Below are 27,250 nucleotides of genomic sequence, written 5' to 3'. Positions count from 1 at the left end.
AGTTTCTAGTTTTAGAATGTTTGACTAACGGTTATATTATGATAAAACAACTTTGACCCACAGAGAATCAAGTGGTGATAGACTTCATAGAAGTCCATCAATGAGAGCAGGTACATTCCCAAACAAGAGCGGAGCTCGTATATCATAGTCATAAATAAGTATATGCTTAGAAGTGAGTATTAGTAGGTGATCATGTTTATCAATGGAAACATACAGTGGACGGTATACATCACTAATTAGTGTTTCAGAGTACTTCATGTTGTCGCCCATGAATCGTACAACTCTATCATTTCTCGTATCCGCGACTATTACGTTTCCTTTTATGTCGGCGCATATCGATGACGGATTGTGTAGGTTTCCTTGGAGAAATCCTTGCTTGCTCACATTGTACTGCACTGTACCATCGAGCAGGTGTTGCGCTATCGTGCAACTGGATTGGTCAAGAGTTAGAATGTTGCTTGGCAGCTGGTATATACTATAGAAGGGTCCATCTGGGTTAGAGTATGGATGGGTTGGAATTTCTAAAAAGTGTAGCACAAATCCTGTCGCCGCATCTCGGATGCTGACGATGCGTTTGTTACCACTACCCGTGTGAGCCATGATCATGTGACCGTAGTGATTTACATTGAGTGAGTGCGTCGGCATTCCTATCTCAAACGTCTTCAATAGTTCTTCATTTTTGCTCATCTTTTTCACCTGATTAGTTGATTTATCAAAGACTGCGAGAGTTTTGTCATTCAGTTCAGCGATGAGGGATGGAGTGGTAATGCGCTTGCTGAACAAACTGTTGCCAAAGTTGGATTGAAGGAGGGCACCAGCTTCACTGTAGACTAGAATCTTGTTTGTTCCTCCGTTGATTACCATGTAACAGCCGTCACAACGGCAGCACATGGCTATGAAAAAGCTGTGTGGTTCAGGCACTTTAATAGTCAGAACCTGCAAAACAGTGTAGAAAGGTGTAAGAACATTAGTTTCGATGTTTTCATCTCTTCAGTGTTTATACCTACTTACGCTATATCTAGTTATGTTACATCTACTTGTGCTATATCTAGTTACGTTATATCTACTTATGCTATATCTAGTTACGTTATATCTACTTATGCTATATCTAGTTATGTTATATCTACTTGGGCTCTATCTAGTTATGTTATATCTCGTTATGTTATATCTAGTTGCGTTATATCTAGGTACGTTATATCTACATAGTCCCACGACCAAACACGAGTGAAGCGATCGTTTGGGAGATTTATGATAAATGCATATGTGCACACAACTCACGAAAATTATTCTTCAACGGCCGTCGCAAACCCTTGTACCGAAATCTCATCAACAAATTTAACCATTTTTCAATGGAGTCGTTTAAGTATAATAACGATACAAAACACATATAAACCTATTTATTAAGTCTTTATTATTTGTAGAAAATTTCCTAAACCTTTCCCATCTGATCAGATTATACATAAATAGACAGATTAATTCGGCCTAAAATTGTTATTAAAACTTGCCAAGCCTTATTTTTATCAATATTAAGACCGGCAAACGAAACGCCGAGCGACAGAGAATAGAACCATTAAGTCGTGGGCATTTCACGAAAAAAACGTGCACATTTCACCAGTCTATAACATTGTCCAATTGCCGATGGTTTCTGTAATTAACGTAAAAGTACTGAAAAGTAATCGTTTCTTTTTTTGCTGATTTCAAAGTAACTGACATTTTGGACACTTATGAGTACTTTGGTATTCCAACTGATGTCCAAAGCAGTGAAAGTAAAGGAAACGACGATGATATTAATTCTAACGATTCTTATGAGATTATTACAATATTTAATTATAAGAGTAATTATTCAATTTTATAAGATTTAATTATAAGAATAAGCATTCGAATTTACAAGATCGAAGTATATAGCGACCGATGTTGGGCAATATGTTACTGTTATTATTTTTTCTAAATAGTTTTGTTAAATAGATTTCTTTTAAATCTATAAATATCACAACTTTTTGATATTGTTAGCTATGATGTTTTGAAATGTAAACAAAATTGTGCATTGGTTTTCTATTATTACCGTATTACTATATTAATAATATTGGTTATTCTGATGATATCAGTGCATTTTACTTCTAATATTGTATTTCTCCTATTGCGGGGGAGAGATATAAACATATAATCTTTTCCTTTCATTATTGCTGTTTGTTGTGCACAATAACACCCAGTACATTATAGCTACTATTGCAGTTATCCTATTGCACTGCAGTGCCATTTGACTGCTAATATTGCATTTCTCAACCATCAGTACACTTTCTTTTTTTTCAATATCACTTTGGTCGTGGGCTGTATGACAGGGAAATTTCTAGTTATGTTATCTCTAGTTACATTATATCTAGTAACATTACACCAAATGATTGTTATATCTAGTTATATTATACCTAGCAGAAGCAATTGTTTTGCATAAAAACTGAGATGGTGCAGAAAATTCTTACATTTACTAATCTGTATTCAAAAGATATCTGTATGCACCTATTTATAATCAAAGGTATCTGTATGCACCTATTTGTAATCAAAGATATCTGTATGTATTCATTTGTAGTCAAAGGTATGTATGCACCTATTTGTAATCAAAAGTATCTGTATGCACCTATCTGTAATCAAAGATATCTGTATGCATCTATCTGTAATCAAAGGTATTTGTATGCACCTATCTGTATTCAAAAGATATCTGTATTCAAAAGATATATGTATGCATCTATCTGTAATCAAAGGTATCTGTATGCGCCTATTTGTAATCAAAAGTACCTGTATGCATCTATCTGCAATTAAAGTTATCTGTATGCACAGATCTGTATTCAAAATATATCTGTATGTACTTGACTGTAATCAAAGATATATGTATGGATCTATTTGCAATCAAAGGTATCTGTATGCACCTATTTGTAATCAAAGATATCTGTATGCACCTATCTGTAATCAAAGATATCTGTATGCACCTATCTGGAATAAAAAAAATTGTATGCACCTATCTGTAATCAAGGTATCTGTAATCAAGATATCTGTATGCATTTATCTGTAATCAAAGATATTTGTATGCATCTATCTTTAATCAAAAAAATCTGTATGCACCTATCTGTAATCAAGGTATCTGTATGCACCTATATGTAATCAAAGATATATGTATGCATCTATCTGTAATCAAAGGTATCTGTATACGTATCAGTAATCAAAGATCTATTATGAAAACATTTTATCCTATAAAATGTATAGTGTTTATTGAATCTTGTAATAGCACGTTTTATGTCTTTTACTGAGACTCGTAGGCTGTGTAAGCATCAAATAGAAACCTTGTGACTACAGCTTCTGTCATACAGCCTGTCATATGCTTTAAATTCAATTGATCAATGTTGTGTCGACGATATGTTGCCACAAAGTCGCTGCAAGATGTAATATGATAAGAGGTTCTAATATTTTTAATTGAAGTACGTTGTGTGGTTTTATAAATGAGATGATAGCAGCCAGATAAATATAAGTTGGATACTTGAGTAGCGCTCAATCACATTGGATCTAGACAGTATTATTTAGCCTGTGCCTTCTCAAGTTACTGTGGAATCAAAGGTTTTGAGCACCAAACATTCATGCGCAGTCACCCTAAACCTGAATGCTCAAAAACATAGAATAACAGGTTATTTAAATATGTTAATACTCCACAATAGATCTCCATGTTTAGTCTTTGTTTCAATTTAAATATAGCATATTTTCAGTTAAGACTCTCGGCTCACGAGTGCGCAGCTAATCTCTCTTCTTAGATTAACGGTGCAATCATCCACCGCCCTTTGTAACTGATAACGCAGGTGTGTGATCAACTTTCCGAAATGGCTAGTTTACGATTTGCTGCATAATTACATTTTATGCAAATAGGCTAGACTCTATAGCAACCAAAGCAATTAAACAACATTGTTATATAAAGGATTTGTCTCTCCGTTTAACTGATTCTCAGCCATTAGTATCATCTAAGTTACTGCTGTGGGCAGTCATTAATTATCATAGAGATGTGCATGTTACTTGTGCACATCTGTGGGTGCTTTCACCAAATATCATCAGTCGCGTCTGCAGTCAATATTCAGCTCTCCTTCTATGATACTCGACAATCATGCAGGATTAGCTTCATTCTAATTTACCTGCTTTAGTAACATAAAAATAAAGTACAGGCTTTCACTCGATCAATATTGTGTTTGAAATACTGAGTTGTTTTAGCTTTTAGTTTGCAATTATCAACATTTGAGTACTGCACCATGATATTCAATTGCATAAGCATGGGAACCTCAAATCTTTGCATACATTAGATTAACCCAAACTCCTGAATTACAGTACTAGCAGTAGTGTAAGAAAGCTCTCCATTGACTTCATGATTTTGAATTGCGTGTGCGTTCATTCTTTAAAAGTTGTTTACAAACTATCAGACAGTTGTTTACAAACTATCAGTTGTTTACAAACTATCTGACAGTTGTTACAAACTATCTGACAGTTGTTACAAACTATCTGACAGTTGTTACAAACTATCTGACAGTTGTTACAAACTATCTGACAGTTGTTACAAACTATCTGACAGTTGTTACAAACTATCTGACAGTTGTTACAAACTATCTGACAGTTGTTACAAACTATCTGACAGTTGTTACAAACTATCTGACAGTTGTTACAAACTATCTGACAGTTGTTACAAACTATCTGACAGTTGTTACAAACTATCAGACAGTTGTTACAAACTATCAGACAGTTGTTACAAACTATCTGACAGTTGTTACAAACTATCTGACAGTTGTTACAAACTATCAGACAGTTGTTACAAACTATCTGACAGTTGTTACAAACTATCTGACAGTTGTTACAAACTGTCTAACGACAAGCCATAACTTCAAATTCTTAACTTTAGTTCACAGTGCATAAGTAACTTACCTGGTCTATCCTAGCACACGACATCTCTCTCTCTCCTTGAGACAATCGTTATCTCGCGGAAGAGTGAGGGAGTATTGTAGCTACGACTGGACTGGTCTATGGCTATGTGGAGTCACAGACCTGCAACTGGAGGATATGGGTCAGCGCACAGCACTAGTCACTGCTTAGTGATTTGCTCCGCATGCTCCTTCATGCAGCTAATGCTGCATGACCTTGACTCATGGTTACTATTCACCTTATTTGTTTAACAGCGCTGCACGAGCATAATTCATTGATAAGAGAGGTCAACTAGGCGGAATAGAGCAGGGGAGATAACACTCCAGTGAATGCCTTAGCCTCCACATTGAGTACAACTAGTTTACGAGTATTTTATATATTTCCCTGTAAAGCAGGGTTGTCTACCAAGAGCATGATAGTTCACCTGTCTAGGGACATCGCAGCCTTGTCTAGATTGGCAGACATTTCACTGCAATAAATAAGTCCATTTTATTGTTACCCACTTATTTCAGTTTTTGAACACCCTCTTCAAGTCGATGCCTGGCACATTTGGATGGACAAATGAGCTCAAGCTCTTCCTCAATGTAATCAATGGCTGTCTCATACTCAACTGCGCTGACCACGGGATGCTGAGGATGTGCATGGCTATCTACCTTAATCTTGCCAACCATTTTAAGCAAGTCTTTTCCACAGAAGGGTAGGTTCTGCCTTGAGCGAACTTAATTAGACAAGTCGCCTGATGTTTAGGAGTTGTCATTTCAGATTTATGCTTACCTATGAGAATAGCCCTTTTTTTATTCCTCTTCCATATATACTACCCAATACTGCTTAATAATACCTAATCCACTAGCTTTATCTACCTACTGTAAATGATGCGATCACCTGCAACAGCTTTGAGCTCATATGCCAATATAGCCTGAGCCTCACAAATCCTATATACAACAACCTATACCTAAAATGTCTCACTGTTTAATAATTTAATGGCTATAGATATAGAAAAAGAATCCACTATTTCACTTGAAGCTCAACTAGATTAATGTTTATCCCAGATTTAGTTATGTGTTCTAAACACATGATGTTAGTAGTTCTCAGTTGGGTTAACATTAACACATGATGTTAGTAGTTTTCAGCCGGGCTAACATTAAAAATGATGTTAGTAGTTCTCAGTTGGGTTAACATTAACACATGATGTTAGTAGTTCTCAGTTGGGTTAACATTAAGACATGATGTTAGTAGTTTTCAGCCGGGCTAACATTAAAAATGATGTTAGTAGTTCTCAGTTGGGTTAACATTAACACATGATGTTAGTAGTTCTCAGTTGGGTTAACATTAACACATGATGTTAGTAGTTCTCAGTTGGGTTAACATTAACACATGATGTTAGTAGTTTTCAGTTGGGTTAACATTAACACATGATGTTAGTAGTTTTCAGCCGGGCTAACATTAAAAATGATGTTAGTAGTTCTCAGTTGGGTTAACATTAACACATGATGTTAGTAGTTCTAAGTTGGGTTAACATTAACACATGATGTTAGTAGTTCTCAGCTGGGCTAACATAAACAAAGGCAATGACACTTTTAGGTTCCTGCTGATAATGCCAACTATGATAAAAGTGTTCAACACTCACCTAAACTACCCCACCGTCAGATCTGCGCTCATATTCCTGCATGCTCAATTCTTCAAGCTGCATCGACGACCCTACTTGCTACAGGTATCACACATGTGTGCGTGTGTGTGTGTGCGTGCGTGTGTGTGTGTGTGTGTGTGTGTGCATGTGCGCGTTTGTGTGCGTGTGTGTTTGCGCGCGTGTTCGCCACACATCGCACAAATTTTGCTACATGTATGCTGTACATCACACATAGGCTGCTACAGGTTTCGCATGTGCATGCATTTTTGCTACGATTTACGTAAAGGTTAAGTGATATGTTTTCAAAATATAACCTTTCTGTTGGCTGTACTTTGTAATAGATTATTTTTGGCAAGTCTAGGATGTGTACAATCCTTTTTCAGTTTCTGGGAAGCTATGAGCCGTTTATATCCTTTGCAGAGACAAAAGAAGACAAGCAGGTGTGTCTTAAGTCTTTTTTTCCTATTTGTTTAGTTCAGGAAAGGTTGCACACTCGACAATTGAAATTAGTAGTCATCAGTATTTCAATATCTAATCACACAAAGGACATACCAAGGAGGGCAATTATATAATTGGGTTAAACCTTAACTCCAGCCTGGAGAAGTCATCATTGTATCACGTTTTTAATATTTTTGTGATACATTTTTAAGATAAAAACTGCCTTCATCAGTAAGATGAAAACTGCCGTCATCAGTTGACCAGTTTTTTTTCAGTTTTACCAAAACTGGAGGTAAACATTTGAGAAAATGCAATTTCAAGATAACCTTGTCTGATGAAAGAAACTATACTATTGAGTAATTTTTTTTGGGTAATAAACTATATGTTCTGGTTTGCTGTAAGTTCTAACTGCTGTCACAAATGATGTCTGCACTTTGTCTTATTGGTTTCTATTGCTGGTGCACTGGCTTGTGTTCTAACCTCTCTCCTGCAGGCGCTGTCAAAGCAGCTGTTCAACTTGTTGCACAGTCTAGAGAAGCAGGAGGAGGATGTGCTCGGCATTTTACATCTGGTCTGGGGGAATGAGCCTATAAGGACTTTGGTATGTGTTAGACCTTGAAACCTTGTTGTTGTGGTTACCACTGCGCGCAAGCATTTTCTACTGAAACAAACAATGTGTTTAGTTTTGTATTTGTGCTACTGGCTAGCAGAACCATTTGGGTGTGTCATGGATCGTATTAAAACTGCGATCATACATCTATTTATGATTGCCTTAGCATACATATTTTTCAATATGGGATGTACATTTTAGGCAAACGTTTGAACTGACGTGTACATATTTACGCGTACAATAATTTTTAATTAAATATGTCGATAGAAGTTTTTAGACGAATCGCAGTTTTGTTTAATGCGAGCTTCAAATGTAAAAATCACAAACAATATGTAAGCTAAGCTAGTTTAAATTTCACGCAGTGCACATTAAGGTACACTGGATTGCCTATCTTGATCACCATTTTTACCTCCTGGATCTGCAGCAGACTTGGCATCAGCGGTACCACATCTGTCATATAATGAGATGAATTTGTTTGTTGCATCATGTATCGGCGTTCTTTTCCACATACCCAACTTGATGACTCACTTACTGATAGACACTGTAGTTGCGTGTGTCCCGGAGGTGTTGGTTTTTATTCCTCAGGAAGCTTCATCGTCATCCCTTACTAGCATTTCAAACAGCAAGTACATACTACATTCTAGCATGTTTAATGTTATTTGTGTACATTATGTCATGGAAATTCCTTGGTTTGCTGTAGGACTTTTGTTACGATGAGAATGAGGAATACAAGGTGCTGGACGCTATCAACACAATCATAACAGTCGTGGCCTATCAGACGGAGTCACACAGATCTACGCAGATGCTTGTAAGCTGTTGCAACTTCTAACCAATGCACTCACCTCTTTCCGCTTGTCGGTAAAAGTCGTGGCAGGTCCTGATTATGAATAGCATTCTTCTACGATTGACTTTGTTTTCGCCTCAATTCTGTCAGCTGGCAGCAAGTTACCCGTAGTTTTGCATCTGCTCGTGAGGATTTCAGGTGAGGTCAGCAGTTTTTGTCAAGTAACGCAGTGATGCTAATATATCAGTAGGTTTTCTATTGCACTGTTAAAGCTCATCACAGCTGAGTACAATAAGGTTTGTGTGTGGACAACCAAACAGATGTGGAACATGCCGATAAGGTAGAGGGTAACCTCTACTAAGAGTGACTAGCTTTCTCATTCTGAACTGAGAAGTGAGATTATCTCTACTAATAAACCTCACTTTGTCATTGTGTGTGCACATGTGTGGGTGTGCATGTGCATGCACGCACATGTGTGTGCATGCATGTGTGTTTGTGCGTGCATGCGCTTGTGCATGCACGCACATGTGTGTGTGCGTGTGTGTGCGCACGCATGCACATGTGTGTACATGCACATGTGTACATGCACGCGTGTTTGTCTGTGTGTGTGCATGCACGCACAAATGTGTGCATGCACGTGTGTTTGTGCGTGCATGCGTGTGTGTGCATGCACGTGTGTGTACATGCATGTGTGTGTGCGCGCTCATGTGTGTGTGCATGTCTGTGCGTGCATGCATATGTGTGCATGCGTAAGTGCGTGTGTGTGCGTGCGTGTATGCATGTGTGTAGGAGTGTACATGCGTGTGTGCATGCGTGTGTGTCGTGTGTTAGCCAATGTACATGTTATGTATTTCCACATTTCTTGGCTGATTTTGTCCAAACTTCACAAGCATATGTTCGCGCCTTCCAACAAGTCGCTAAAACCATTTGGTTTCAAAACTATCAACAACTATCATTATCATTGTTCCTTAAAACTAGTTTTTTAATCTGATTAAAAACTCATGATTGTGCCTTGGCATGTCTTAAAGACAAGTGCCTTAAATGAATGCTTTTATGGATTTTTGTCATGGAAGCTGTGTAGCAATTTGCATTAAAAATCTACACTGTTGCTGCGGGCTGTTGCTGCAGGCTCTCTGATTGAAAAGGAAAAAGATCCTGGGGTATGCCGGGCTTAATGCTGGTGAAATATGAATCAACATCAACATCGCAACTTAAGTATTTACAACTGTATACGTGGGCTGAATTTGGTGCAAGCTGTGGTACAAAGGCAACTTCTGCAACGCACTCTTGCCAAACAAACACAAAGATGTCACTGTACTATGAAAAGTCCTATTAACTGGCAAACATAGACCTGTTAACTATACTAAGTATAGTTAATAGGTCTATGCTCGCAAAGTACATAATCCTGTAATGTGAAGGCTTACATAAACTTGGCTTCTACTAGAATAGGGACTATCCAGATCCAGCCAGGTGCCAATTGCATGGTATTTCTGAAAAGGAACGTTAAACACGATTAAATAGCTACAGTCAACTCCTTGAAGTAAATAGCTACGGCCTACTCCTTGAAGTAAATAGCTACAGTCAACTCTTTGAAGTAAATAGCTAGTCAACTCCTTGAAGTAAATAGCTACAGTCAACTCCTTGAAATAAATAGCTACACTCAATACCTTAAAGTAAATAGCTAGTCAATTTCTTGAAGTAAATAGCTACAGTCAACTTCTTGAAATAAATAGCTACAGTCAACTCCTTGAAATAAATAGCTATAGTCAACTCCTTGAAGACATACTCAACATTTATGTAATGTATCAGAACTGGCCGGGTATATATGATAAGAGCTATAAAAAAATTCTGTATGTTGCTGGACGTGATAGATATTGCTTAAGGATGTTCTCTTACCATATTTTACTTTGCTCTTTGGATTAAACTGCAGTCAATAGTGAGGGTCATCAACTGCATGTGTGATTGGTTTCAAATATGCTTATACCCAAACTATTGTGTATACAATGCAGGAACAGGTTATTAGAGTGCTTTGAACACTGGGTAAGGGTTAGCATTCTCTGTAATTGAAGGTGGTGCTGGAGGCCATAATGCCGTGGTACATGCAGTCCTTGCTGACGCAGGCTCAGCAAAATCCATTTCATGATGCTGTTCAGACAGCAACAGATGAAGTTAGCCTCTATTTCAAGCTGTCTCAGTCTATTAGAGCTCTCATCATTGGCTCAGAAGCTTTGATGAAGCCAATGGCAGCACACCGCAGTTTGGAAGCTGTTACAAGTCTCTCAGGTCACAAGAAGGATGCTGAGGACTCAGTGTTTAGTGCCAGGTTAGCCTCTGCGTGTTCTAACTGGGAGTTGTCCTCTTTCTATTATCTCTTTTGTCAACTTCTTTTCCTCTCACCACTCCCCTGTACACATCAATAACTCTATTACTATTTGGAGTTGTCTGCTCTGGTGTGGTCGGCATTGTGGGCTGTATGTGGTCTCTAAAGTGTGCATGTAATTTTTTAGCTATCATTAATATCTTCTCCATTTTCTATTTAGCTATCCTACCATTCTTTGTCATTTTTGTTATAAATTGCAAGCAATCACGTTACTGTAATCATAGTGGGGAGTTAGTAGATCTGTTTTGCTCATGTTATACCAGCTCATATTTATATTTGAGCTAGATTTTTTTCATATTTTTGAAAATTTTTAGCTATATTCAAGGACAGCTCTATCTACATGTATAGTTGAGTAATGTTTTATCTATAGTTATCTTTAGTTTAATCTAGGTTTTATTTATATTAGACTAGGTGATTTATAACAATATATATAAATATATAAAACCTCAATAAAGATGTTAATATAGACGTATACCTATTTAGCAAGGCTGTGCATATATGTATTTGCCAAGGTTTCTTGAATGTTAGATAAGAGTTTATCTGTAATACACTAGATTTGTTTATATTAGGAAAAACTTTAAACTCCAGAATAGAAATGGTTAAAAAAGAACATTATCTGAAAGAAAAGTATTCATGGCGAGTAGAATTAGTTGGCATGCCGTTGCGTGTTCTCTAGTTTACCTTTAATAGGCCTGCAAGGCTAGTTTATATTGTTCACTCCGGTTTCATGCTCTACATTTGAGCGTTATTAGGAGAGTATTTAATTAAATAGGATTTAAATCTCCGGTTTGCTTAACATCCTAACATTTGCTTCTTACTAACAGGGTTGAGGAAGGAAGGTATGATCATGAACAGGAACTGGAAACAAGAAATCGAAGTAAAGAATTTCGTAGACCAAGAGATGCATTACTCAGTATCGTCTCTGAGTTCTTCTCCACCTGCCTCGTCCGGCTTGAACTTGAAAAAAAGCATATTGAGCGTTTAAAGATAACACCTTCATACTATCTTGACTCAAAGTCTCATGAGGTACGTGTTGAGGTTATGGTAGATACATTATATACAGAGTCTCATGAGGTACGTGTTGAGTCTATGGTATATACATTATATACAGAGTCTCATGAGGTATGTGTTGAGGCTATGGTATATACATTATATACAAAGTCTCATGAGGTACGTGTTGAGGTTATGGTATATACATTATATACAAAGTCTCATGAGGTATGTGTTGAGGCTATGGTATATACATTATATACAAAGTCTCATGAGGTACGTGTTGAGGTTATGGTATATACATTATATACAGAGTCTCATGAGGTACGTGTTGAGTCTATGGTATATACATTATATACAGAGTCTCATGAGGTATGTGTTGAGGCTATGGTATATACATTATATACAGAGTCTCATGAGGTACGTGTTGAGTCTATGGTATATACATTATATACAGAGTCTCATGAGGTATGTGTTGAGGCTATGGTATATACATTATATACAGAGTCTCATGAGGTACGTGTTGAGACTATGGTATATACATTATATACAGAGTCTCATGAGGTACGTGTTGAGTCTATGGTATATACATTATATACAGAGTCTCATGAGGTATGTGTTGAGGCTATGGTATATACATTATATACAGAGTCTCATGAGGTACGTGTTGAGGCTATGGTATATACATTATATACAGAGTCTCATGAGGTATGTGTTGAGGCTATGGTATATACATTATATACAGAGTTTCATGAGGTACGTGTGGAGGCTATGGTATATACATTATATGCAGAGTCTCATGAGGTACGTGTTGAGGTTATGGTATATACATTATATACAGAGTCTCGTGAGGTATGTGTTGAGTCTATGGTATATACATTATATACAGAGTCTCATGAGGTACGTGTTGAGTCTGGTATATACATTATATACAGAGTCTCATGAGGAACGTGTCGAGGCTATGGTATATACATTATATACAGAGTCTCATGAGGAACGTGTCGAGGCTATGGTATATACATTATATACAGAGTCTCATGAGGAACGTGTCGAGGCTATGGTATATACATTAGATGGTTTCAAAATTACTTTTAATAGCAGTTCTATATAAACGAATGTTTTGACCTAAATGCTCAGCATAAACTTTACTTCTCAAAAAGTGATCATATTCTCACAATCAATTTCCCTAAACAGTTATAGTTCTTGTTAGGCCTTATTTATTACAGCTGCTGGCTCAACTTTACTTGTAGGTAAATTTATCGGAAGTACTATTACTTGCTTTTCCGTTGCTACATGAATAGAGTATTGTCAGCTATTGAGCTGGTGCAAACATCACATTACGTTCTTCCTGTACTTTTCTTTTTTCATATGAACTATTGCTGGGCTGTGTGCGTAGCAGGTTTTATATTATTCGTATTGCAGAGACTGGCCGAAGTGGCTCATTCTTTACTCAGAGCAGGGACGTACGACCCTGAGACGATGTCGTGCAGAGGTCTTCAACGGTACATGCAAGAGATCCTTCCCGAGGGTAGGTTTAATATATGACTCATACTCCGCATATTGTATTTTTGCGCTCACATGAGTTAATCATCATGCGTCAGCTTGCTTTTAAGTAAAGCTGTGTCATATGATGCAGGAACTAATCAGAGTAGATTTAACATGTATTGGGACTGGGTAAATCACATATACCTTTGCTAATGCACTCTGTTTTGATGAAGTGAGGAACTAAAGGTATGAAATTGTTGCCTGAAGTCTCCTACCTGCACAAAGTTTGCAGAACTCTGATGTAAATGTTAGCTTTAACTAATCCAATCATGTTAAATATAACCTTAGTAACCAATCATATGTTAATTATAACCTTAGTAACCAATCATATGTTAAATATATCCTTCGTAACCAATCATATGTTAAATATAACCTTAGTAACCAATCATGTGTTAAATATAACCTTAGTAACCAATCATATGTTAAATATAACCTTAGTAACCAATCATGTGTTAAATATAACCTTAGTAACCAATCATATGTTAAATATAACCTTAGTAACCAATCATGTGTTAAATATAACCTTAGTAACCAATCATATGTTAAATATATCCTTCGTAACCCATTTTATGTTAAATATATTCTTAGTAACCAATCATAAGTTAAATATAACCTTAGTAACCAGTCATATGTTTAATATATCTTTAGTAACCAATCATGTGTTAAATATATCCTTAGTAATCAATCATATATTAAATATATCCTTAGTAACCAATCATGTGTCAAATATAACCTTAGTAATCAATCATATGTTTTATATAACCTTAGTAAAATACTAATGGGAGTTCTGAAGTAACTGAAAGTGAAAACCCTTTGCTCAAACAGTTTGTCTTTTGGCCATTCTTATTTCTTGGATCTATGACGAATTTAGTAAACAGTGGTGTAGATTCAGAGTCACATATATATGCTGTATATTATTCTATGTTTTATTAGTTAACTTTTTTACATATTATATATTAGCTGAATGCCAGTTTTGCATGGGTAATAAACAAAATTTACAATTATAATTTTTAAATGAATGTGTTTGTTTATTTCTGCGTGTGTCCGGCCAATGCATAATTCAAATATTTAAAAGCTCGGGGCACAGCTAAAACAGGTTGTTGAAAAACATTTCTCACTTATGCTACACATTTGCTTAAGATTTAAAACAGCTTATAAACAGTGGTAAGTAGTGTAGTTGCCATTAGCTAAGTTTTTTTACCCAATGAATTTGAGTAACTTACAGTAAGATAGTTTAGTGGACGACAGACCTGCCAACAAACAAACGCTTAAATTTATATGTATACTAGCTGTGCTACCCGGCGTTGCTCGGGTAATAAAAAAGTTTGGACAGAAAATTGATTTGTATTTAACATATAACAACATTTACTATTCTAACTTTCAAACTACATATCATGAGAGAAGTGTTTTGTGTAGTTGAAGTAAATTAAGAGAAAAATGAAAACAACTGTAAAGGTTTTAAAACTTTGTCAAACAACTGTAACTTTCAAGCTATTAGCCTGGCACATTGCCAATGGAGAATTCTAGTAAGCTGCTAGGCTTCTAATGACGGCATTCCATGGCATTGCGTCAGTATTATTGTCCAGCTACAGTTATTCTAACAATAGCTATAGCCGGAATGCAGACAGACATACGAACATACTTTGAGAAATATATATATAGAAGATAGACTAGCCGAATTCCTGGCATTGCACGGGTAATAAAAAGGTTTTTGAGTAACCTATGAATTTGTATGAATTTATGAATATATGAATTGCATGAATGTGAGTAATTTATGGTAGTCTACTTCTTTACCATAATAAAAGTCATGTCCATCCTTCCGCCTGGGATTTAGAAGAAACATTACGATTGGGCGGATGCACAGATGTGAAGCCAAGCGCATCACCACTAAGCCATGCAGCCAGCTTGCAGCTGCTTGGAATAATTGTACTTATAATTTGATCTCTCACGCAATCAGGATCTTCAAACGTGCTGGTAGCAATTAAACAATTATTTTAAAATATGACAAGGTGACTGTATGATGTAGTGGGTAGTGCGCCTGTTTGCAAAACCGGAGTTCAATTCCAGTGCGAAGTATTTTTAGTTCCTGTTGCTATAACTGGACATACGGATGACAGACCAACAAGACAAACAAACACTTAAGGCTGGTTCACACCATATCACCGTATCTCGCCGTCGATGCCACAATACTTTGTTGATCGTCGGTGATAACGATGTTCACTCTCTCAAATCTATCCACGTTTGCATCAGCAAGTACTCCACGACGTAGTGCCTTCATTTTTCTTTTTAATTTTTTTCAAAGGAAGGTTTTTTGTTGCCACGTGTCCGAATCTAATGCTAGTCCTGCAGCAACTATCAGAAACAAAAGTATTTAGATTACACTGTCCATGACAGCAAATTACCATCGCCGAAGTGGTGCATATTGTACAGGTTGTCGCTGATGCTCGGCGAACTATCGGGAAGTTTGACAGCTGCAATTTTTCCCGACGCATCCGACGTATTGATGCCATCGGTTTACGGTGCACAAGATCGACGATGAATGCCAAAAGGACACCGCCGACATACGGTTATATAGTGTGAACCAACCTTTACATTTATATACAGTCACATCTCTACATACGAGTGCTCCGTGCAAGAGACTCAAGATACAAACTGACGTTCGAGCAAATTTCTTCTTTGTTGTATGGGTAATTTTTGAGATACAAGCCAGTTATCGATGGCCACTATAAGGCCAAGTATCCAAGGTATTTTTGATAACAGTATCGCTTGGTCTTTCTCATTGAATCAGTTTGAAAATAGCTTTTGAGAGGTTGGCTAAAATTTATAGCGAGCTCGAGGCAAAACGCGAGAACCTACCTTAAAAAGTGCCAGTGCACAAACTTGTTTTATGGTATTACCGTATATTAGATATAATCTCAAATTGAATGTTAAATGGTGTAGACTAGAAGCTCGGTTATGGTGCATTCATAACTGTCACTCGCTGACATCTTTCTGCAGGTGATTGGTTGCAGGAGACGATGAAACCTTCAATAAATACCATCACCAAAAGACTGGAGCGAATCTTTTCAAAAGTTCAAAAGAAAACACTTAATCGGGTAAGCTATATATTTTTTGTCAGACAAAACAATAATGTTGCTCTGGTAATACAAATTTATGACTGTGATCTAGCCGGGAATATTTCTCATGCTTATCAACCACTGCATTTCCGTGATCCGCCGTTATCTGGATATCAATATCCAGGAACTACTATTATCTAGCTAGATACCCATATTCATGCGCTAGTGCTCTGTGGATATCAAAAGTCATGAATTTCTTTTATCAAAATATTAAAATTCATTAGCCATTGTTATCGGGATATATCTATGTCTAGTATATGTTGATTTCAGTACTATATAGTATATAGCAAAACAGCTTCTCCTTTTGTAGTTGGTGCCAGCAAACTGGTTACACATAGCGATGCTTTATGTTAGCGACGCTTTATGTTAGCAATGCTTTATGTTAGCAATGCTTTATGTTAGCAATGCTTTATATTAGCAATGCTTTATGTTAGCGATGCTTTATGTTAGCAATGCTTTATGTTAGCTATGCTTTATATTAGCTATGCTTTATGTTAGCAATGCTTTATATTAGCAATGCTTTATGTTAACGATGCTTTATGTTAGCGATGCTTTATGTTAGCGATGCTTTATGTTAGCAATGCTTTATGTTAGCAATGCTTTATATTAGCGATGCTTTATATTAGCGATGCTTTATGTTAGCGATGCTTTATGTTAGCGAAGCTTTGTTAGCGATGCTTTATGTTAGCGATGCTTTATGTTAGCGATGCTTTATGTTAGCGATGCTTTATGTTAGCGTTGCTTTATGTTAGCGACGCTTTATGTTAGCAACGCTTTATGTTAGCAACGCTTTATGTTAGCAACGCTTTATGTTAGCGACGCTTTATGTTAGCGATGCTTTATATTAGCAATGCTTTGTTAGCAATGCTTTATGTTAGCGATGCTTTATGTTAGCGATGCTTTATGTTAGCGATGCTTTATGTTAGCGATGCTTTATGTTAGCGATGCTTTATGTTAGCATTGCTTTATATTAGCAATGCTTTATGTTAGCAATGCTTTATGTTAGCGATGCTTTATGTTAGCGATGCTTTATGTTAGCGATGCTTTATGTTAGCGATGCTTTATGTTAGCGTTGCTTTATGTTAGCAACGCTTTATGTTAGCGACGCTTTATGTTAGCGATGCTTTATATTAGCAATGCTTTGTTAGCGATGCTTTATGTTAGCGATGCTTTATGTTAGCGATGCTTTATGTTAGCGATGCTTTATGTTAGCGATGCTTTATGTTAGCGATGCTTTATGTTAGCATTGCTTTATATTAGCAATGCTTTATGTTAGCAATGCTTTATGTTAGCGATGCTTTATGTTAGCGATGCTTTATGTTAGCGATGCTTTATGTTAGCGATGCTTTATGTTAGCGATGCTTTATGTTAGCGTTGCTTTATGTTAGCGACGCTTTATGTTAGCAACGCTTTATGTTAGCAACGCTTTATGTTAGCAACGCTTTATGTTAGCGACGCTTTATGTTAGCGATGCTTTATATTAGCAATGCTTTGTTAGCGATGCTTTATGTTAGCGATGCTTTATGTTAGCGATGCTTTATGTTAGCGATGCTTTATGTTAGCGATGCTTTATGTTAGCGATGCTTTATGTTAGCGATGCTTTATGTTAGCATTGCTTTATATTAGCAATGCTTTATGTTAGCAATGCTTTATGTTAGCAATGCTTTATGTTAGCAATGCTTTATGTTAGCAATGCTTTATGTTAGCAATGCTTTATGTTAGCAATGCTTTATGTTAGCGATGCTTTATATTAGCAATGCTTTGTTAGCAATGCTTTATGTTAGCGATGCTTTATGTTAGCAATGCTTTATGTTAGCAATGCTTTATGTTAGCAATGCTTTATGTTAGCAATGCTTTATGTTAGCGATGCTTTATATTAGCAATGCTTTGTTAGCAATGCTTTATGTTAGCGATGCTTTATGTTAGCGATGCTTTATGTTGGCGATGCTTTATGTTAGCATTGCTTTATGTTAGCGACGCTTTTTATTAGCAATGCTTTATGTTAGCAATGCTTTATGTTAGCAATGCTTTATGTTAGCAATGCTTTATGTTAGCGATGCTTTATGTTAGCGATGCTTTATATTAGCGATGCTTTATGTTAGCGATGCTTTATGTTAGCGATGCTTTATGTTAGCGATGCTTTATATTAGCGATGCTTTATATTAGCGATGCTTTATGTTAGCGATGCTTTATGTTAGCAATGCTTTATGTTAGCAATGCTTTATATTAGCAATGCTTTATGTTAGCTATGCTTTATGTTAGCGATGCTTTATGTTAGCGATGCTTTATGTTAGCATTGCTTTATGTTAGCGACGCTTTATATTAGCAACGCTTTATGTTAGCGATGCTTTATGTTAGCGATGCTTTATGTTAGCGATGCTTTATGTTAGCGATGCTTTATGTTAGCGATGCTTTATGTTAGCAATGCTTTAATTTAGCGATGCTTTATGTTAGCGATGCTTTATATTAGCGATGCTTTATGTTAGCGATGCTTTATGTTAGCAATGCTTTATGTTAGCAATGCTTTATATTAGCAATGCTTTATGTTAGCTATGCTTTATGTTAGCGATGCTTTATGTTAGCGATGCTTTATGTTAGCATTGCTTTATGTTAGCGACGCTTTATATTAGCAACGCTTTATGTTAGCAATGCTTTATGTTAGCGATGCTTTATGTTAGCGATGCTTTATGTTAGCGATGCTTCATGTTAGCGATGCTTTATGTTAGCGATGCTTTATGTTAGCGATGCTTTAATTTAGCAAAGCTTTATATTAGCGATGCTTTATGTTAGCGATGCTTTATGTTAGCGATGCTTTATGTTAACGATGCTTTAATTTAGCAAAGCTTTATATTAGCGATGCTGTATTAAATGACAAATCCATTATTTCCAGTGGGTTTCACAAAAAATTAACAATGAGATGTGCTTATTAAATACCAACGTGTTTGAGGTAGCGCATTATATTTTATAATAATGAAATGAACTTCTAGCATTAATATCCATGGTACTATTGAGTTCTTTTTAACAGCTAAGATTCAGCTGTTTGCAAGTTTATGTTACATAGAAACTAAATAACAAACAAAATCTAATTTTAGTCAAAAGGTAAATTTTTGTGTGATTTGAAGTCAAATTATTTCTGCAGTTCTGTATTAATTGTTAGATTGTGTGTTTTAACTTAGTTTGATGAGAAAACTACCTAGAATGGTTTTAACTTGCGCTGTACATTATGTATCTATCAATATACTTCTATGTGTTCATATTTATTCATATTTAGTTGGGTTCAAGCTATATCAAACAGGTTTGTTCTATTCTTTGAACGTCGTGTCTGTGCATGGAGTAGCATAACCATATTGTTGCCTCTTTGATTTTCTTTCTATTCACTGTTTCAAGTATATATGTATGTGTATATATAAATATATATGCACATGTATACATATGTCTATGTATATGTATGTACATGTATGTATATATTTATACATATATATGTGTATAAAGGTATATATATGTATATATATAATTACAATTAAAGTTTTACTATATTATAAGTTAATACGATAAAGTAATACTAAAATAAAAGTAAAATTATTTTCTTTTTCAGTTTGATTAATGATACCAGTTATTTGGTTGTCAAAGTTTTAAGAGATGTTTTTGTAGTTGATCAAAATTACAAAGTCTACATTGTCGAAGATTTCTCTGAATTGGAGGCCAGATGATATCATTGCTATTATATGAGTCTCTACCCTTATAGTAGTTATAAATAATAAATATAATCCCTGCTTATAAAAATAAAGATATCATATTTTGCGTTGATATATTCTAAGATGAACAAATATTTTTCAGTGTTTCTAGCCCATTGCTTTTCCACATCGCTTTGTAATAGAACCTGTTGCAGCATGGCAATTAGCAATAGTTATTTCGTGTGATTAAGTGTTCACACTTTCATATAGGGACATTTTGAGGTAACATAAGGACACTTTTATAAGTAACAGTTCATTTTAGGATACGAGCTGTTGGTGTAAACATAAGATCAGTGCTTAAACTTTTGGAATCTGAAATGGATTCGATAAAATCCTATAGCGAATTTGAAGCAATAATAATCATATTTTTATAATTTCATTGTAATATATTATAATAATTTGATATGTTTTTAAAAACTCGTTCTTGGTCAATTTTAGGGGGGGTTAATAGTTGTTTCCTTGTGGTTAAAAGAACGAAGGAAGGTTTTCACTATATAAAGGACTTATTGAGACTGCACCAGAGTTTGTATAGCTTATCAGGTTTGGTAGACTACATGTGTGTGTCATGGGTTCGCGAACTTCTCATATTCATAACGCTAAATCTTTTTAAGAACTGCATCATCTGATATCTATAAAAATTACTATTTTGTTGGTCACATAAAATATTGAACAGAGTGCGTTAAAACCACAAAGTAAAAGTATTGTTTTTAAAGAACAAGTTGAATTTCAAGTAAAAAAGAAATTTTAAGGCCAAGGATACAATCTGTACATAATAGAATATGGTTGTCAATGCTGGGTTTAAAAGTGCTGAGCTTTTATCACAATCTTGAGCCAGTTGAGAGAGAAATGTTATCAGAATAACTAAACTAAAACCATTATACAAACGTTTACATCATAAAATGCTCTCTAGTAATTAGTCCTGACACTGCATTTCATCTGTTCTGCTCTGTTGTTAAACTGGGGAGACAGAAAGGTCATTTTAATTAGGTTTTAGCTACAGAATTACAGCTAGCTGGTTGTACAATTGTTGCCTGGATTGCCATGAGGAAAACTAACATGTTCAATGAGTCATTGTTGTCATTCACTTTTAGATTGGTGGTTGTTTGATTAAATTGAAGTTGAAAAACCTTTCACTGTCACGGCAGTCGAGAAAATTTAGTTGTCAAGGAAATGGCGAGGTTTTCGATCATTGCGCTTGCAGTTATGTAATTCCGGTATAGTAATTGTTTTTTTGCGTGTAATAGCTCATTTTTTGGTTTAGACACAGACTGATTGGGATGCCTTAGCCACCCTCCTCCGTGGAGTCTGCCTGACGTTGGAGACAAGGCCATCGCTCCACCATCTGCCACACATAAAGAGTCTGGTGAATGCTTGCACCAACATCGTGCTTGAATATGGTCCCGGACCTGAGGCTAGCTGTCCTGAGAAGAGTAATCTACTCCCTAACCACATATTTTGCACCATGGTGGCCAAACTCGCTGCTCTTCATGCTGCTGTCTTAGGGGTACGCTGCCAGCTCCCCCTTTTTTCATGACTCGCTTATATATTCATTGCATTTTTTACAAAATATTAATGTGCGTTTCATCTTGTGGTCGCAGTTTGGTGAAGACTATCAATTGCTATAAAAGGTGTAACTTGACGCAATCCTGTGTACTATTCATTATCAGAGATGAGCTTTGTATTGAATCGAAATTTTTATTGACTGAGTCAAGTAAGCTTCAAAAAAATTAGTCAACTTTAACAAACACTGTATATTCATTGTAAAGTTCCTTGTTTACTTTCCTGTAGTTATTCACAGTTCACTAGTTAAAGATGAACCTACACAAAATTTTGTAGATTTTATCAGAAAATATCAGTATTTTTTATTATTTGTGATTGTTTTTGGTTTGCGGCAGTCTGACTACCGGATGTTTTAAGATTAAAATTCGATAAAACTTGATCGCAATTGAAACGCTCAGATCAATTAAAAGTGCAATTATGACGTCTATTAATAATAATCACAAAAAGACTGACAGAACAGAGGTGAGTAATACAGCAACTTGAAAGCAAAAGCCGAGATCAACTATTGCAACGATAGCCACTAGTCACATCATTCCGCACATTTTTTCTTTCTAAGCATTTTAATCGTGACCAAGTTTTGTCAATTTTAATCTAGAAGCATCCTGGCAGTCAGATCACCTCAAACATCAAAAACAGTTGCAAATTATAGAAAACTACTGATACTTTCTGATAAAATCTACTCAAATTTTATGCAAGTTCATCTTCAACTAGTGAACTGTGAATAACTACAGGAAAGTAAACAAGGAACTTTACAATGAATATACAGTCTTTGTTAAAGTTGACAAATCTTTTTGAAACATACTTGACTGGGTCAATAAAAATTTCGACTCAATATTTACTTTATTAACTCAATATTTACTCAATATTAACAAATTTACTTCAGTCGCAAGTTAGATGATAAAAATATCCTGCAGTGGTTGTCATTTGAGCAGTTTTTTAGTCATCTTAGTCAACGAGCGACTAACACGCTTTTGCTTGTCATTCAGATGTCATACCTTAGGATCGAGTCGGTAACGTGTTTATTTTTAATGTTTCTACTCCGAGCATTGTGTGAGTGTTGTTTCCTTCCAAATTTAATAATACATGTACAGGTATTGTCTAGGCTGTTTTAATTAATTTGTTAAATAAAGTTTAAATTTGTAAATTTTGATTGTTCACAAAAGATACTGCTACTAGCCGCACATAAATTAAATTATGAACAACAGCCATAGTTTCTTACCCATCCATTGCATTATAAATGTATTCTAGCTTTTAATAAATGGACTGCCCATGTCATACATGTATATTTAGTTCTCCGTGTGTCACGTCCAATTTGATATTGTTATTAGCTTTGACTGTACACTACCACATGACTCATAGTGAATTTAGACTGGCAAGTAAATACTAATATAACCTAATCTAAATCATACGGTTTGTAGTACATGTTGGTTCTGTGCTTTGCTAAGTATAGTTTGTATTGTTGTTCTCAACCCTAATGTGTATATTACTAGTTACTACTATAAACTCCAGCATGTTCAAAGACTCTTCTTTGATGTCGCACCCTATCTGAAACTCTGTCATAACAAACTACCTGTCTATGCAATTGTATAGCGAAGCCTTCCGATTGAAGCAAATGATCTCAAATATTTGATATATCCTTCTACATGCTTGGTCATCGTTATACTTGCCCTTTTTTCATATAATGAAAATAATTTTAGTCAAGAGCAAGAATATAGTTGTAAAAAGATCTCGTATAATACAGTTTATAAGGTTAAAATACTAAGGTGCCCGTCGTGTTTTGTATTTATGTTGTTCCTGTAGGAAACTGGCGGCATCGAACAAATGGCGTATGGCCCAGTACCATCACGCGAAAAGGTAGAGATGATATTAGCAAACTTTGTCGTACCTCTTTGCTTGAGAATTGGAGGCAATGATAAAGGTAGGAAGGCCCGCAAGTCTTTGTTTCTACTGAATCATAAAAAACACAGTTTGAACAATTTTAATTCGGAAAAAGATTTAAAGTACGAATTGGTTGACAGTTACTAGTTACTAGTTGTTTGGTTAGTTTTTTGGTGCTGTCATGGCCGTTACCTCGCATCCGCTCCTACCTTATTGTGTGAATAATATGATGGCAATTCCATTTTACATGTACATTGTATGTGATACCAAACCTTATGACTAGTGCTTGTATCATATCTTATACTAGTATCATATCTTATGCTAGTACGACTAGGTTGCGTGCCAACAATGATATTATGATTGATTTCCCAAATATTGTTCATATTGTGCAGCTGGTTTAACTTATGCTGTTGTTTTGTTTACTGCTTAGGTGTAGAGCTGTCAGCAGCAAATTTTAGTGAATAACTGCAGAAAATTAGATAACAATGTATGTCTAACAGTATTATAGCTTTCCTTATTTAACTATAGATAATGCTATCAATATTATAGCTTTCCTTATTTAACTAAAGATAATGCTGTCGCAGAGGATTTATGTGGGTGTTTAAGAGCACTCACGGCACATGTCAGTTTTATTGTAGAGAAGCATGTGCTGCCGCAGACAGATATAAGGTTCATCTTGTGCCTCATCTTGTCGTCTCTCATTCCTCATTCCAAATATGTTGATATGTTGAAACCGATGCCCCGAGAACCGGTTCAGTTTGGCGGACAGCCACACCACTCCGTCAACTACGGGCATCATCAACCCACTCATTTGCTCCAGAAACTAGCTTTTTTAGGTAATCCTCTGGTAGCATGTGCTGTCATCAACTTGTTTTGAGACTTTTCCTTGTCTCAATGGCATTATGCTCAGCTTTTCATATCAACTGAATTCTGATTGTTATTGTAAAATATGTAGTACAAGATCAGATTCTTTTGTCATAGTCTTCTGATTATTATATATGCAATTAGTACTGCCACTGTAGGGATGAAAGCTATGCTTGTCTGCTGCGAGGGACAACTCCTCAATCTCCTCACCCCATTAGTGCAAGCGCTCATAGAGGTTGCCCAGAGATGTGCAGGTACGTTAACAAAGGTGACTATAGGTTAAATATGTCGCGACAGCAGTCTATGAACTTCGGCTATGCATCCTTGAATAAAAGCAAACTTGAAGCAACGATATTGCAATAGACAGGATTGACTTGCGTCTCTCCTGTTGTTCGCTTCATATGACTAGGAGTGTTGGCTAATTATTGCAACTATCAATGCAATCGTTATATTTGTGATGATAGATAATGTTGAAATCTACAAGGACAGCTAAATACAGTGTAGAAAGCTAGTATTATCTTTCTGATGGTTGGCTGTTAGCTGTTTTGTTTTCAGTGATGCAGTTGTTCATGACAGTTTGTTAGATACATCACATAACAAATTTTTATAACTGAATAATTTATTTTTCGTGATAGCTTATCCTTCAATTTCCGAAGTAGGTGTTATATTTTACGCGTCAATCCACAGTTGTGCTGGAAACACTCTAGACTTCATTATTTTAGGAGTGGAGATGTGGCAGTTTTTTGACTTCACTGTCTCAGTGCGGACCATTGTCTATCCTTTGATAAAGCCATACCTGCAAGGAGTACTGCTTGCCAAAACTCCTGATACAGAAGAGGAAGCTCTGCTGCTGCATTCGATAAGAGACAAAATTTACAGTGCTCCAACGCATCTCAACAAAACCCACCTCTTGGCCAGTTTTGCTGACGAACTCAGCAAGTTGCGCGTTCATCTCAGCCAGACTCTCGGTATGATGTACCATGATCAATTCAATATATCATCTCTGTTGAGCCTTTCTTACATACACATACCACTATATCATCCCTGTTGAGCCTTTCTTACATACACATACCACTATATCATCCCTGTTGAGCCTTTCTTACATACACATACCACTATATCATCCCTGTTGAGCCTTTCTTACATACACATACCACTATATCATCCCTGTTGAGCCTTTCTTACATACACATACCACTATATCATCCCTGTTGAGCCTTTCTTACATACACATACCACTATATCATCCCTGTTGAGCCTTTCTTACATACACATACCACTATATCATCCCTGTTGAGCTTTTCTTACATACACATACCACTATATCATCCCTGTTGAGCCTTTCTTACATACACATACCACTATATCATCCCTGTTGAGCCTTTCTTACATACACATACCACTATATCATCCCTGTTGAGCCTTTCTTACATACACATACCACTATATCATCCCTGTTGAGCCTTTCTTACATACACATACCACTATATCATCCCTGTTGAGCCTTTCTTACATACACATACCACTATATCATCCCTGTTGAGCCTTTCTTACATACACATACCACTATATCGCCATACCAAATTAGTACTAAACAGTACTCTCAAATGTAATGTACATCTATATTCACCTCTACTTACAAATATTTCAACGTATGACATAAAATTTGAGCAAATTTGTCTGTACGTACAAACTGGTTTTTAAGATACAATTTCTAAAAACATTACAGTTTGTAAGTAAAAGTAATAAAGGAGGTAGAAGTTGGAGATGGAACTTTTAAATAATAAATAAACGTTAATTTGCTCTAGTATGAGCTAAAATGAATTTCCCTGCATATTTTTTTCACTCGTTCTTCTGCTGAATTTACACACTGCTTAGCCTGCAGTTTGGCTCCCGTGTAACAAGTAACAATAAAAATCTTTTTCTCTGATTATTACATTATTAGTTTCACTTTTTCGTATAATTTAAACTTAAAATTAGTTTTCTCATAGCTTTATATAACGCATTTGTTTTAATGGTACATGTTATCGCTTTTAGTATTTATCATTGTTTTTGAGCTCTGGAGCAACTCAGGCGAATTACAATGTATTCTTATAAAAATTATTTGCTATTATTTGATTTTCAACATATCAGACCGGATTAGCTTGGTATATCCAGATTGGTCTGTACTAGGTTTGCTCTAGTTAACCTGCATCCTGGATTTCTAAGCACAAATTTAGATTTTGGATACGAACATTAAATATTCTCGGTAGAGTTTTCATGAAGAATAAGAGCTTGCGTGTGTTTGTAAGCAGAATATATCATTTCTTATTGAAGCTTCCTGTTTGGATCTCCTTCCAGCAAGTGTGTAATCTAGTGATATATTTTCTTGTAGAACTCCTACACTAGGTTGGTGATCCGGTGACCTATTTTCTTTTAGAAATCTCACAGTGATTGAGTGATGCTGTGATATTTTTCTTTGTAGAGATGTGCTAAAGGTGTGATAAAATGACCTATTTTATCCTAGAAATCATGTACCAAGTGTGTAATCTAGTGACCTCTTTTCTTGTAAAGGTTATGCACTAGTTTGTAATTTAGTGACATATTTTCTTGCCGAGATCATGATATAGCTTGTAATCTAGCGACCTCTTTTCTTGTAAAGGCTATGCACTAGTTTGTAATTTAGTGACATATTTTCTTGCCGAGATCATGCAATAGCTTGTAATCTAGCGACCTCTTTTCTTGTAAAGGTTATGCACTAGTTTGTAATTTAGTGACCTATTTCCTTGCCGAACTTTTGTACC

General features: G+C 35.9%; 2 protein-coding genes across 6 annotated transcripts in view; one reads left to right on the top strand and one right to left on the bottom strand.

The window, feature by feature from the left end:
• Positions 1-27,250, top strand: part of LOC137389799 (protein unc-80 homolog) — a 50,908-nt gene that overhangs the window by 12,095 nt on the left and 11,563 nt on the right. For all 5 annotated transcript variants that reach the window (XM_068075902.1, XM_068075901.1, XM_068075905.1 and 2 more), the window contains exons 10-23: positions 5,454-5,638; positions 6,523-6,652; positions 6,952-7,008; positions 7,500-7,607; positions 8,317-8,424; positions 10,470-10,723; positions 11,605-11,806; positions 13,193-13,298; positions 16,313-16,410; positions 21,427-21,669; positions 23,526-23,643; positions 24,242-24,439; positions 24,626-24,721; positions 25,190-25,435. In XM_068075902.1, the coding sequence (XP_067932003.1) occupies positions 5,454-5,638; positions 6,523-6,652; positions 6,952-7,008; positions 7,500-7,607; positions 8,317-8,424; positions 10,470-10,723; positions 11,605-11,806; positions 13,193-13,298; positions 16,313-16,410; positions 21,427-21,669; positions 23,526-23,643; positions 24,242-24,439; positions 24,626-24,721; positions 25,190-25,435 (2,149 nt within the window). The remainder of the gene's footprint in view (positions 1-5,453; positions 5,639-6,522; positions 6,653-6,951; positions 7,009-7,499; positions 7,608-8,316; positions 8,425-10,469; positions 10,724-11,604; positions 11,807-13,192; positions 13,299-16,312; positions 16,411-21,426; positions 21,670-23,525; positions 23,644-24,241; positions 24,440-24,625; positions 24,722-25,189; positions 25,436-27,250) is intronic.
• LOC137391576 (uncharacterized) lies at positions 18-5,069 on the bottom strand. Its single transcript, XM_068078089.1, has 2 exons — positions 4,945-5,069; positions 18-936 (listed from the first exon to the last, which is right to left on the bottom strand). The coding sequence occupies exons 1-2, from the start codon at positions 4,966-4,968 to the stop codon at positions 85-87; spliced, it is 876 nt and encodes a 291-aa protein (XP_067934190.1). The 5' UTR covers positions 4,969-5,069; the 3' UTR covers positions 18-84.

Source organism: Watersipora subatra, chromosome 3 (genome assembly GCF_963576615.1).
Source record: "Watersipora subatra chromosome 3, tzWatSuba1.1, whole genome shotgun sequence".
Taxonomy (NCBI): Eukaryota; Metazoa; Bryozoa; class Gymnolaemata; order Cheilostomatida; family Watersiporidae; genus Watersipora; species Watersipora subatra.
The sequence above is the reverse complement of the archived record's forward strand: the minus strand, read 5'-3'. Positions and strand labels throughout refer to the sequence as shown.

Excerpts from the sequence above, each read along its gene's own strand:
- LOC137391576 (XM_068078089.1), bottom strand. The coding sequence starts at position 4,968 with ATGTCGTGTGCTAGGATAGACCAG. Across the intron at positions 937-4,944 it reads CGTGTGCTAGGATAGACCAG|GTTCTGACTATTAAAGTGCC; the intron begins GTAAGTTACTTA and ends ACTGTTTTGCAG.